Raw genomic sequence first — 12,965 nt, 5'->3', positions numbered from 1 at the left:
GCATCAAATTGAGCATTTACTGATCTGATGATGAAATAGAATCCTTCCACATAGAAGAAGGAGGAGAGACGGACAGCTCTAGAAAACGATCGTAGACATCTCCTGCTGCAATCCCATTGGCTGCTGGGTATTGCAGTGAAGATGGCTTGTTTTTGTGTGATGCCAGGGTGAAGATGACAGGTGTAACCCACATTCTGCATCTTGTCTAATGTCTTTATGTCTCCTGCATTAGACATGGCACAGTATGGCGCCCTGTTTCAAAGGCGTGGATTATCATCTCCTTCAGAATGTCTTCCAACCTTTTTCTTTTCTTTTTTACATTCATGAAAAAAAGAAAAATAATACTGTCAACATTTAATACGTCCATTTATCCTCAGCTTTGCAGCATGTTACAAGTTGATTCTCTCAGCATGAAAGGGCATTAGTCAAATGAACAGACGCAAGATAATGTCCTGTTGCTCTTACATTGTGATAAGTAACTAAGTAACTGAACTACATAAAGTAGCTCAGTGTCTCACTCAAAGGCATTTCGTATTTACTAATCACTGCTGAGTCTCAGAGGAGGAGCTGACAGGGATGTAAAGATGACGACCATGTGGGGGACGGTGCTCTCCTGACACTGTGATGGGCTGATAACACCCTCTGTCATAGGAAATTATCTTATTGCTGCATAGCCGCAATCACACTAGGACCAGGAAGATCCCCTGCTCTCCTGCTCTACTTGGTTAAATCAAATCATAGTCAGCATTCAGGAGGTAATCATTCCACCATCAGCCTCCCTCGCTGCTCTCTGAAAACCGGGGGAGGGGTGGGGTGTGCGGGGGGTAAGGCTGCAAGGGGGGGCTGTTCAAAATCTTACAGAAGCAATTGGATTCTTTCCTCTTCCTTTCTTTAGTTCAACATTTTGGGGAATATATTTGTTAGATGAAACTATCAGCTTCATTTTTATATCCGTACGGTAATGCTGAGCGGCTGGTTAGCTTAGTTTAGCACAGGAGGAAACAGGTGTCCAGCCTGGTCCGAATGCAGCAAATCATACCTACCAGCACCTCTAAAGCTCAGGGAACAGAGACTCCACATGCCTGGCAATCAGTGGAGTCTGGTAACGTCATGGTGCCGACAAGACTCCAGGAAATTCCTGTGCCTTGCCAAGTGCAGCTTTTCTTACCTTTGCACAGAGCCGGACAAGCTGAGTCTTTGTGCTAAACTAATATAATCAGCTATGTTGCTATATTAGAGTGATGAGTCAGTCAAATTAGTGGTATTGACATTCTAATCTAACCCTGGCAAGAAAGTGAACAAGTGTATTTTCCAAAATGAAAGAGTTTGACAAACTCTTGGTTTTGACCCTGCAGTGTTTGGCTGTTGATGCTGAATTTAGATGTGATGTTTAAAATATTGGATTTTTGTGATATTCCAATTTTCTAGTGGAATAAAAGGCAGTAACACAAAGAAAGCTGCGATCTCCAAACATTTTTTGGTGTTTAAATGACACAACTGTTTAGATTGTCTTCTCCATCTCTGTGCCATCAGGTTGTTTATCTGAATAGGTTAGTACAAACTGTCCTCACTAGCATAGCATGTAGCGACTGGTAGCCTGTCAAGGGTGGACCCTGCCTCTCTTTACTCTACTGTAAGTACCTTACCTTAACTTATTATCTTCTAAGTACATTACAATAGAATTTTTTTTGTATGTAGGTGAGCCTTTTAACTTCCAGGCTTGGCAATATTACAGGAGTAGCATACACTGCCCACTGAGCTATATATGGCTGCATCTTCAAGCTATTTTATTTCATAAATCCTCTCCCTTTCTTCTCAGTTGTGATCTTCCTTAACATGTCCATTCTTTGGTCTGTTTCCCATTTGTACTTCTTTTTTCCTCTCTGCCCCTCTACTCTTTTATTGTGCCCCCCCCATCCCCCTCTCTCTCATGCAGCTCTCCAAGCAGATGCAAATTTCTACCAAATAAAACATGAATAATTCATTCCCCAAAAGAGATGTCAGCTGCTTAATTATACTTTCTAAATATGTATTTTTCTCCACTCCTCTGTCTCCTTCTCCCTAACCTTGCATTGTATGGTCAAAGGTTAGGGTCATATAATAAAGCTAACTGAAGTCTTAAACATTTGCATGATGTTAGCGTGAAAAATAGGCAACAGAAGACTTAGCAAATCATCTTATAGAGAATGCTCCACCAGCTTTGTTTATTTTTGGTGTGGGTATGTTGGAGGACAGCTTGATCTTATGCAAAATGGCCATAACTCCATTGAATTCATGCCCGAGAGCAGTATTCCCTTTATGTACTAGTAAGTAGTAGTTATAAGTAAGTAGTAACTATTATGCTACAGTGAGACAGGTGGTTTCATAATACTTCCACTAGCCATGGATACGTCATACTACTGTAATTACATGCCCTAGCTGTGTGAAACTGCATCATGGCTTTTAGCCATGCTCGCTGCTCCAGAGAGGACAAAGTTGTTCAGCTGGACCACAACTTTGGTCCAGACCGAAATGTCTCAACTACTATTGGATAGATTGCGATGAAATTTGATACAGGCATCCATGGTGTCCAGAGGAAGAAGCCTGGTGACATTTTAGTAACATTAGTAGTTTTCAGCTTTTGGATTGATTTCTTTATGACCAAATACCTGCAAAACTAATGACATTCCTATCAATTTACTAATTTGTTTTTTTTATGCTAATTAGAAAATGTGTTATCTTATATAGGTGCAAACAATCAGCATATTAGCATCACCATTGTGAGCAGAACGTTCAGCTCAAAGCACCGCTGTAACTAAGTATAGCCTCATAGAACGTAGGCCCTTTTTTTATATTTTCACTGCATAAAACCTACAGGTGATACAGATTATTCAGTATGGCATAAATGCATTCTGCATTTGCATGTTAACATTTTAATAACACTTTAATGGTCGCCAAAATAATCAACATTTTGTTTATAGTCATTATACCCTCAGCTGCTAAGGGTAGTTAGTATGCATTAACTATCAATCATTTAGTAATGGTTAATGAACCTACTCAAGCAAGGACATTTCTTTGCTCTCTACATACACCATGTTGGTACTGCATACCTAATAAAATGCTGTACATCTGTTTGAATGACAATCTTGTCATGAACACTTGCAAATGCAGCGAGAATAAAATTTTGCTGTGACATTAAATACACAGTTTATTGACATTGGCTGCACTTTTGATCTGGATTTGGTTGTGCACTCAAAGAGCGGGTATTTCATAGAGTACCTCTGGGGCATGTCAACAGTTCTTGACTCAGCAGTAAAACTTGTGTGGCAGGCGGGGAGGAAAGGGGAATGTAACAGGGTTTAGATTAATGCCATCAGTCAGGTCCCAACTAATGAGAACAGCTCTTACTGTAAGGCAGAATCAGACTTAAGCTCCTCAACTTGTTGACAGCTGTGTCCTTGGGTTCATTGTACGGGAAAATCATGACTTAACCTCCACCAGGCACTGCCAAGTTGCTGCTATTGTTGGATGAAACCTACATTTTTTACATCATGGGGCTTTTTGAAGGCTTTTAAAATCAATCACAGAGATGACCAAATAAATATTCAGCCTAAATAAGGAAAACACTAAAGCTGCATGTTTTTGCTACTTCCCTGACAGCATTAATGAATTTCCAACCCTCGTAGAGAGGAAGGGACAACTCTATCAAGTGTAAACATATTTATCCCTCTGATGAATATTTACTGTATTTCCAAAGGTCTTGATTGGAGGATTGAAGTGGGGGAACAAAAGATCTCTAGAGCCTCTTCACCCTCAAATAATCAGCTTTGGGCCTCTTATTAACTATTCCCCAAAGAGCCATGTTTAATTGACAAGTGTTAATTAGAGATTTAAAGGGGAGGGGCTGCAGAACCCCATTGCCATTTCCTTCTCTAGCCATTAGGGACTGGCATGCCACAACATGCTACTCATATACAGGTCCCCTTTGGGCATCTCTGATTTCATCACTGACTACTAACAACAACAGACCATCACTTAGTTATCCCACTCTGAATAATATTAACAGCATACTGGTAAAAACCTGAGTGGAGAAATGCTGAAAAGGATCAGTGAGTTTCTATAAAGTAAGACAACATGGATCACAAGTGACCTACAAATGAATGAGATTATCTCTTTTGTTTGGTCTCCCCATCCCCATCTCTGTGGACTGTATAAATTTCCACAGTAGAGGGCCATAGTAACAGATAAGTGGTGGCTTACAGAGAGCTGGAGTGGCAGGCATACCCTGTATGCACAGTCACATGTGCAGCCATCTTGTGCCCCCAATCTGGAAAGCTGTAATTCTCTTCGTGTGATAATGGTTCTTAACATGCCTGAGACAAGAGGGGGGATCCTTGGGGGAATTTGACGGATGCTTAACCCATTCCAGCTCACAGTCTTTCAGATGGTCGTGTAGCAGAGCTGCTCGCTGGGTAATACAGGGGTTCAGTGTGGAGATGAATGACTCAAAGAGATTAGTGAATATACTATTACTGCTGTATTATAATACTACAGGAGTCGATAATACAGTAACTAACTAAATCTTACAGTACTGTACTATTCTGTACTACAGTGTAATTTTACAGGAGTAAGATTCTGCTCCTGTAGAGACAGTTACAACTCATCAAATTAAAGGTGTTACAAAAAATTACTGATGTAAATGTAAAGAAAAAAAAAAAGCTAATCACTGTTGAATCTGCTCAAGCCATGCATCAGGTCTTCCATCAAATTTTTCAAATAGATACTGAATGCTTAAACAATTTGAATAACTATGAAGTTAATTGGATGTATGGTTAATTATTTAAGTCATTTATATAGCAACAAATGCCAAACAACAAATGGCTTCAGATTTTCAAATGGAGGAATTTTGCTGTTTACTGTCATTGTAAATTGAATATATTTGGGTTGTGGACTGTTATTTGAAAAAAACAAGCAATGTGAACAGTTCATCTTGTGATCTGGGGACATTTTCACAATTTTTCCAGTTTATAGAGTAGAACAAACGTGATATACAAATGAATCAGTATCTAACAAATATCTAATATATTAGATATTGCATGAAGTGAACCAATGTTTCTGTCTAGGTTACTTAAATTAAGCACTTAATATTCATTCCATGAATTCTGTTGCATTTTCCTTTTTCTGTCCTCTTATTTTTCATGATGTAATGTGACGTTTCAATGCTTTTTTATGAATTGAAGCTCATTGACTTTCATAAAAACAAGTCCATGTCAGAGGACTAGCTGGTGCAATTAAACTTCACTCAACTAGCAGAGAATACAGAGCTCAAATAAAGATAACACAGTGCGCATCAGCACCTAAAGAATAACTCAACACCTCCTAAATATTCCTTTCTTGCGGACCTCTAGTGGTTTCACTTCTTTCCTTGGTGCAGTGATGCACGGGTGTACTTCAGGACCCCGTGGCATCACTGCCAGGTACAGTTACAGGTGTTCATTTCTAACCCAATCACACCCATCAGTGATGCTAAGTGTGGTCAGAGGTAAAACAGGCTTAAAACGTTCAACCAGAGAGGGCAGCAACACACTGTTTGTCAGATTGGTGTTAAACTACTCTTGAAATATAGCTACAATCTCTTGACTAGAGCACACTCTAGCACACGGAAGCATGGAGTAGAACAGGTAGCAATGAGGCAAAGCTCCAGCTCCAATCCGTTTCTCGTTTCAGATCTGATATGGACCCAACCTAATCTATGCAGTCAGATACACCTGCAACAAATTGAGTTGCCAGTAGGTAGAAAATGCACATGCTTTATTATTTTGCATCCACATGCCACAGCAAAAGACTGGCAACAAGTATTCATTTTTAGCGGATAGAAAATAAATCTAATAAAGCTATTTTTCATCTCAGTGGGGCCACACTTTAACCCCTCGTATTTGGTGTGATTGCTGGGTGCAGTTAACAGGGCTGCCTGATTCCTGTTTAAGAGCTCATTTAAGTCTACTTGCTAGCTTCCGACAGCCCAGGCATTTATCACATGGAGCCATATTGTAATAGAATTCTATTCAGAAAAGATTATACCCGGGCTTTCTGATGATAATTTCACCATCTTTGAGAGCAGCTTTTTTTTTCTTTTTTTTTTTACTTCTTTCCTCTTTCCCGTCTGTACACTTCTGAGATTCCTTCATAGTTTTCTCAGTCCCATAGAGGGGTTTCACTGATTTGTTTCACATCTAAATTTAACTGTTACCTGGACATCACTTGGACAGATGGCCTCTCATGTTGGCCCCTCAGCGATGTGTATGAGGGTCGCACATTCTCTTTTCTATAGCTCATTTACAGTGGTTGAATGTTCCTGTGTCACATCAAAACCAGCACGAGGCAGTTAAATGGGGCATTGGTGCTACTTGACACAACAATGTTCTAGTTTTTTTTTTTCTTTTAACTTTTTTTTATCAAACTATATAGTGGTTGAAGTCTCTGTCACACTGTGAGCAGTGGGTGGGAATTTGTGTTAACGTGCATTTGGGAGTTTGCCTCAGGTTTAATGGCATATACAACACAACTGTAATACATATCGTACAAAAACTCCATGCTAGCTAATGTTAATTTTCATTTATACTCCCATCCACATTTTAATTCTAAAATGATTGTATAATAAGGAAGATTGTCAGAACACATCAGTGATTTATGGAGCCACACAGATAAGTAAAGCACAATCCATGCTTCTTCACAGACTGCTGGTGTATGCAAATGATGCAGTTTTGTAGTCTTGCTGACAGTATCTTTGGAATATCAACATGGGCATATTTGGCTTCTGAGCACAAAAACTCCAAACTGCAAACTGCAGAGCTCCATTTCAGCTTGCCAACAGGCAACAGAAAAAAAGAGTGATGGCATTTACAGCTTTTACTAATGAGTCAAAAATGTCTAATTCCTCATGTTTCATGGTCTGTAAACTGCAACATCAGCTATGCATGTGTTGAGTCAGATTTGCCAAATTAAGTATTAAAAGAGCGTCTCTGAACACTGTGATGCTTTTTAGAAACCAACCAAAGCAGTGAGTGAAAAACTGTGACGGAGCTGTGAGTAAACACGTTTATGAGCGCTGAAAGACAAAGCCACCGTCAAACATCTTGGAGATCACTAGATAGAAAGGTTTTTTCTATCAAAAGCGGCACATTTTGTGATCCACATTTCAAGAAATCAAAAAAATCTATGTTGACAGAAACTGTTGAATATGTGTTAATACAACTAATCTTTGTAAGCACTCTCGTAAAATAAGCCTTTAGTTCGAATTCTGGTCATTTCAGACACACAAAAAATTAGATATATTGGACTGTGTGTATGTGTATAGTAATATACCTCCTATTTATAATATAATATGATATTCACAAATTTGAAATTGGGCCTTCAATAAGGATAATATTATGTCTCTTCTATAAAAATAAATAAAATGGCAATACAAAACAAAATGAAAACAAACAATTTTTAATTACATAAAAATGTCTGTTTACTGTATAATTTATTCTATTTGAATGTTCTATGTTATCTAATAAATATCTAATATTACTTTACTTATTATTATTTTCAAACATGGTTGTTTAGGCTACATATATTTAGTTTATTTGTATCTAAAAAATGCATGAGCTTTCCATGAATTCTGTTACATCCCCCACCCCCTCTCTTTCTCTTATTTTTCATGACACAGTAAAAACAACAAACAGCCACTGTATGTGATCCTGTTTCATACAGTTACAAATATACACTACTTTTCATGAGAATGAAAGCTTTTCAATGGCCTTGTACTTTGAGCACCCACCCTGAGACTGAGTTTGTGAGTTCAATGAACTCAACATCAATGCATGTACTATTATTTATCCACCATATAATATGCAAATATGTAAAGAGAGAGGTTACCTATGATTACAAAAAGAAATTAAGTGTTTCTTTTTGATATACCAAAGCTGCAGACTTAGTGCTTATTCCATTTTTAATGTTTTTTTTTTTTCCATTAGTGCCTTAATGCACCATTACCTTTTCTGAGCACACACAATACGAGTGATATACTTCTCTGGACTTAAGAATAAAATATTATATATATCTGCTATATGCTGCTGCGGTTTAGCATCACTGTTTGGAATCATCAGGTATTTTATATTTACCTTATTTCTTTCATATTGCCATCCTCATATTGTGCATGGTTTATTAATAATTTCATCTTCACCTGGTTGCTTAAACAGATGTGATGTGTTAATATGTTACATGGAACCACCACACCATACTCTATAGCATAATATCACTCATCCTAACAGACAGGTGTATATGATAACTTGGTGTATGGTGGCAGGTTGGATACTGGCTGCTGTGCTGGTGGTGTCTCTGTTAGTAGGTTTTTGTCCAGGCTGGTTCCCTGCGGACAGGAACAGCTGTCTCTGTCATGGCTCTCTGAGAACAGCCACCTGTCTCCTCAAAACTCCAGAGACTGACCGATGGATTGTCCACTTCTTGAGAGTGTGGATTATGGTATTAGTCTAGCACGGAAAAGCAGAGTGAAATCTCCAGGAAGCCAAACCCATTGTCACATGACTGATGCAGAGGCCAATGACAAAAAGGTTTATTCCTTTGAAGGAACTAACCCTGATAAAAGAGAACGGAGGAGTGGGTGTAGTACAGTGTAGTAGAAATGACTACTATCTGGCTCCCACAGCCAGATGAGCATGCAGCTACAGTGCGCCCAGAGCGTTTCTTATCACTGAGGCATGTGGAAAGATAAATGAGAGAATCCGCACTCTTAAAAATTAATTGCAGTCTCCACTAATAACCTTTCTGCAGGCAGGCACCATGGGAAGCTGTGGGAGCACAGGGGAGCCTTTTTAGCTGGCTGGGGGATTCTTAAGGCGCCTGAGGGGGTGATCCCAGAAACGGCAGCAAATGGCTTTGGTAGCACATGCTGACTGGTGCTGAGACAGGCCAGCTGTTCAGTCTACTTGGCAGCAAGGCATCTCTAAAGCAGACCGGCAGACAAATGGACAGTGTTGAGCCTGGAGTTGGTTCACTCGTGTTTCATTAAACAGCTACTCAGATCAGTCGCATTAGTCATGTACCAACTTACATGTTTTACTTTTTGGATTTTTCATCTTTGCCGTTGTTAATTTGTTGGAAACTAGTCTCTTTGTTACTCACCCCTAGATTTGTCAGGTGTTAATTTATCCAGTGGCCTTTTTCTCCTTTTGAAGATGAATAACACGCAGCTATTACGTCAGCTAATCTGCTCCCTCTGCTTGTCTGCCTGGTTCTTTTCCTCTGGCCTCTTAACTCCCACTCTCCCTCTTTCATTCGGGTGGGGTCTCACGAGCTTCTGCCTCCATTCCCTGGAGGTCATCCTCTCCTGTCTCCTCCTCGCTACAGATGGTGGGCAGTGTGGCAGCCTTGGCCGCTCAGCTCATTATCGCCCACGCTGGGCCCACTGAGGGCATGGCTCTGTGGAACACGTCTCGGCCTTCACGGCCAGCTGACAGGGCTTTCCTTTCCCTGAAATGGGGATGCTGGAGTTCCTGTCTGTGTGCATGTGATTCCACGGCAAATGCCCATCCAGGCAAAGATAAAAAGATGTGGACACCTAGCACACTATGCCCTCATTTTTAGTAACAGTACTTTCTGTGCTCTTTGTCATACAAACAAACCTGGAAACAATGCTTTTTTTCTTAGCCTATGAAAAAGTTGATATTTTGGAGATACATGGCTTTCAAGGGACAATGTTATGTCAGTCAAACGTCCTCTACTTGCCGAAAAAAAATTGACAATTTCCTGGATTTAGTTTCCTCAGTACAAAAGAACATCTTCTACCTTGAACGGAGGTCACTAATAGGTGGATTGCTGTCTGATTACATATAACCTTTAAATTATTGAGAATTAGACGGCGCTTCTATTTTAACCTGCGCTGCTCTTGTAGTGTTTACGGCACTGGTCACGTGATGCTACTCAGCCAATCACTGCGACTTCAGCCATCAAAGCATAGCAGTATCAAAGTAACCCAGTGACAGGAAATGCTAATAGCTAATATATCATCATTTTATTGGTGCCAATTTAACAATATTTAAGCAAATATAGATGTAAGATATAGAGGTGTATAGCATAGAGCTGTAACATAAAGTTTTGGAATTCAAAGTAAGACAAAAAATAACATTAATTATTCATCTAATTAATAAAATAATGTAGCACTATCAATAAGTTTTTTACATTACATTACAGGGGTTATCAGGGAGGCACAGCTGTCTTTTGTTAGAGGATTGATGGTGATTGTTTTCCCTTTTTGGAAGAGTGATGAAGGAGCTGCAATACCTACAAGTCAGAGTGTGTTCAGTGTCCGTAAAAACATCACAGAAATTCAATTTTGGGGGTTAACTGCCACATTAAACTACAAAACAAAACCGAGCTTTAAACTGAGGACGAGCAAGCACCCTACCCACCTACCACCGCTGTCCTCTCTTAAAAATAAATCCAGACACAATACAGCCATCAGCAACACGTCGTCTTCACTCACCTTCTCCTGGTACTGCCGTCGAGATGAGTCTAGAGATTGGATTAGCGCGGTGGCGTGGCCCACAAACATGGCGTAGCAGGTAGCGCCCACAATCATGCTGAGGATGGTCAGCCACACGTCTGTCATGCCCACCGGGGGGTACATGCCATAGCCAATACACAGCATGTGGCTCATAGCTTTGAAAAGTGCGTAGGAGTACTGCTGTCCCCATGTGTCATTCTGGATGAAACAGAAGAGACGGGGTTAGTCAGGGTGAGTACATCTGAACACTTTATCTCTCCATCTCACACTCTCCCTCTCATAAGGGTGTTGATGGCACATTAAAGGTCAATGAGCACTCTGACAGCTCACTCACAAACACGCACACATCCAACTACTTAAGACAAAACGAATGGCAGGTGCCCATTTCCAACCGTCTTAGTTCAATACGGAGCAGCTGGCGGGGTATAACATACTTCTCAATATGCAAATATTTGGAGCAAAGCAGACATTTGGGCAGGAGCCTAAAACACAGCCCTGAGAATGGGAGGATGGAGCATGAGACACTAGAGGCTTGCATGACGGAAAGTAGGTCAGCTATTTAGAAAAATGTGATTTCTGTGTGAGTTTTCTCATTTGTAGATAAATTGCCCCTTTTTTTTTCCTTTAGATCCCGATGGTAGTTCATGGCAAATCAATATCATCTCTCTCCTGGGGGTGACATGTCCAAATTGCTTTCAAACTCATTTCCACAGCGGAAAAAGCCAAGAGAGAGATAGCAATTTTATTAGTGCCCTCCTTAAAAGGTAAGGAGCGATGACCCGGCGAGATAACAGGACAGCTACTGTAAAAGAAGACAAAAAATGTCTCCTAATCAGGGTCAGGCCAAGTGTGACTGTGAGTCTATCAATACTAACAACCTCTTTGTCTACCAGGTAATGTGAGCAAAACATGAGGAGCTTTCCATCAGAGAGGTGCCTGCCCCTGAGGCTCGAATTAATTCAGAAAGATATATTTGTTATTCTGTCACATTGAGAACCGTTCTTCTATGTAATGCAATTAATTAGACAGTGTTTACCGTGCGAAACAAAACAAACTCTATTTTGATGTTAATGAAAGGCAACATCCATCACACGGGATTTTAAACTAAAGTACATTAGGAGTGTTCCTCCTCAACATCTGAGGGCCCTTCTGCACCCCTACATGCAGAGGGCTGCTTTTCGGGAGCTGCAGTCTCAGGAAACATCCAGTGCAAGTTCTGGAAACATGACTCTGAGCTGTAACAACATGAGAAGTAGAAAATGCCTAAATATAAGCTAGTCAGAACTGCATGAAATCATCTTGTGAGAAGGCATTTGGCATGTGAGCCCACACGCCAGAGTTGCTGAGATGGAGGTATTTGAACATTTAAAAAAAAATAATAGAAGACTGGATTTTTAGGTTTTAATTGTAGAAGTAAAGGTAAAAGTAGAGCTTGTTATTAAGAAAAAGTAGAGGCAATATTTCTCTGAAAATTGGAACATACAAGAGATTTCTTTTATTTTTTTTTTCATGTAAAAAGCACAACATAGCAAATGCCTCATATTGCTCTGAGGGACTATTTAAATCTGTTTTTCTTTGTCGTGGCTTTATGTATAATACAGTGTTATTTCTTCATGTACATGTGGTTCAAATATGTTTTTCCAGAATCAAGCAAAGAGATTAGAAGAGCAATCATATCCTTTATTTTTACTGGTGGAAAAAAGACATCAAATCCAATCCTAATCCATGCATACGGTACTGTACCTTAATGATGAGCCACAGTTTACATTATGTTGTCTGACAGCTCTGCCTTATGTAACTTAAGATAATCCCCTTACAACTTGGCTGTATGCATATTGAACTAGTAGTAAAATGCATCTTTCATGGCGCCAAAGGGAAAAGAAACATAAAATTTGGAAGAGGAAAATGTTTGAATGTAACCATATGCAACATAGAGGTCTTAATATATATTTCATCAGTCCAGACTGGAAGGTAAAGGTTGTGTCGTAGTTGCTCTTTTGATCCCTGTCCCTGAGCAGGACCAACTTACCTGTGTGTGCATGTATATCTCTGCACAGACAGGTATGGAAAAGAAGCTAAAATTAGCTAAAGTGTGAAACATCTCAAGGGACAGTGGTTTGCACACATCTGTCTTTTCTTATGATTAAATGTAAGAGAAGCAGATTCTGTGAAACATGTGAGCATGTCAGGGAGGCAGTGAGGCATGATGAACCAAATACATCATACCTTGAGCGATGTAACTACTCACGTGACATCTGTTCTGCAACGCAGAGCTGAGCATACAGCTGACTAGAAGCTGGTTTATGTGAACTCAAAGTTGGCTTCTCTACCTGTGTTGTTTTGTTGTCACAGTTTAAGAATATGTTTATTCTGGCCTCCTCATCTTTCTGTTAATAAATTCAGCATTCTGCCTGTGACT

The 12,965-nt window shown here is 39.8% G+C and overlaps 1 protein-coding gene across 1 annotated transcript in view; it reads right to left on the bottom strand.

The window, feature by feature from the left end:
- Positions 1–12,965, bottom strand: part of hcn4 (hyperpolarization activated cyclic nucleotide-gated potassium channel 4) — a 68,216-nt gene that overhangs the window by 19,240 nt on the left and 36,011 nt on the right. The window contains exon 4 of the mRNA XM_056373438.1: positions 10,526–10,744. Within this exon, the coding sequence (XP_056229413.1) occupies positions 10,526–10,744 (219 nt within the window). The remainder of the gene's footprint in view (positions 1–10,525; positions 10,745–12,965) is intronic.

This window comes from Seriola aureovittata, chromosome 1, assembly GCF_021018895.1.
Source record: "Seriola aureovittata isolate HTS-2021-v1 ecotype China chromosome 1, ASM2101889v1, whole genome shotgun sequence".
Taxonomy (NCBI): domain Eukaryota; kingdom Metazoa; phylum Chordata; class Actinopteri; order Carangiformes; family Carangidae; genus Seriola; species Seriola aureovittata.
The sequence above is the reverse complement of the archived record's forward strand: the minus strand, read 5'-3'. Positions and strand labels throughout refer to the sequence as shown.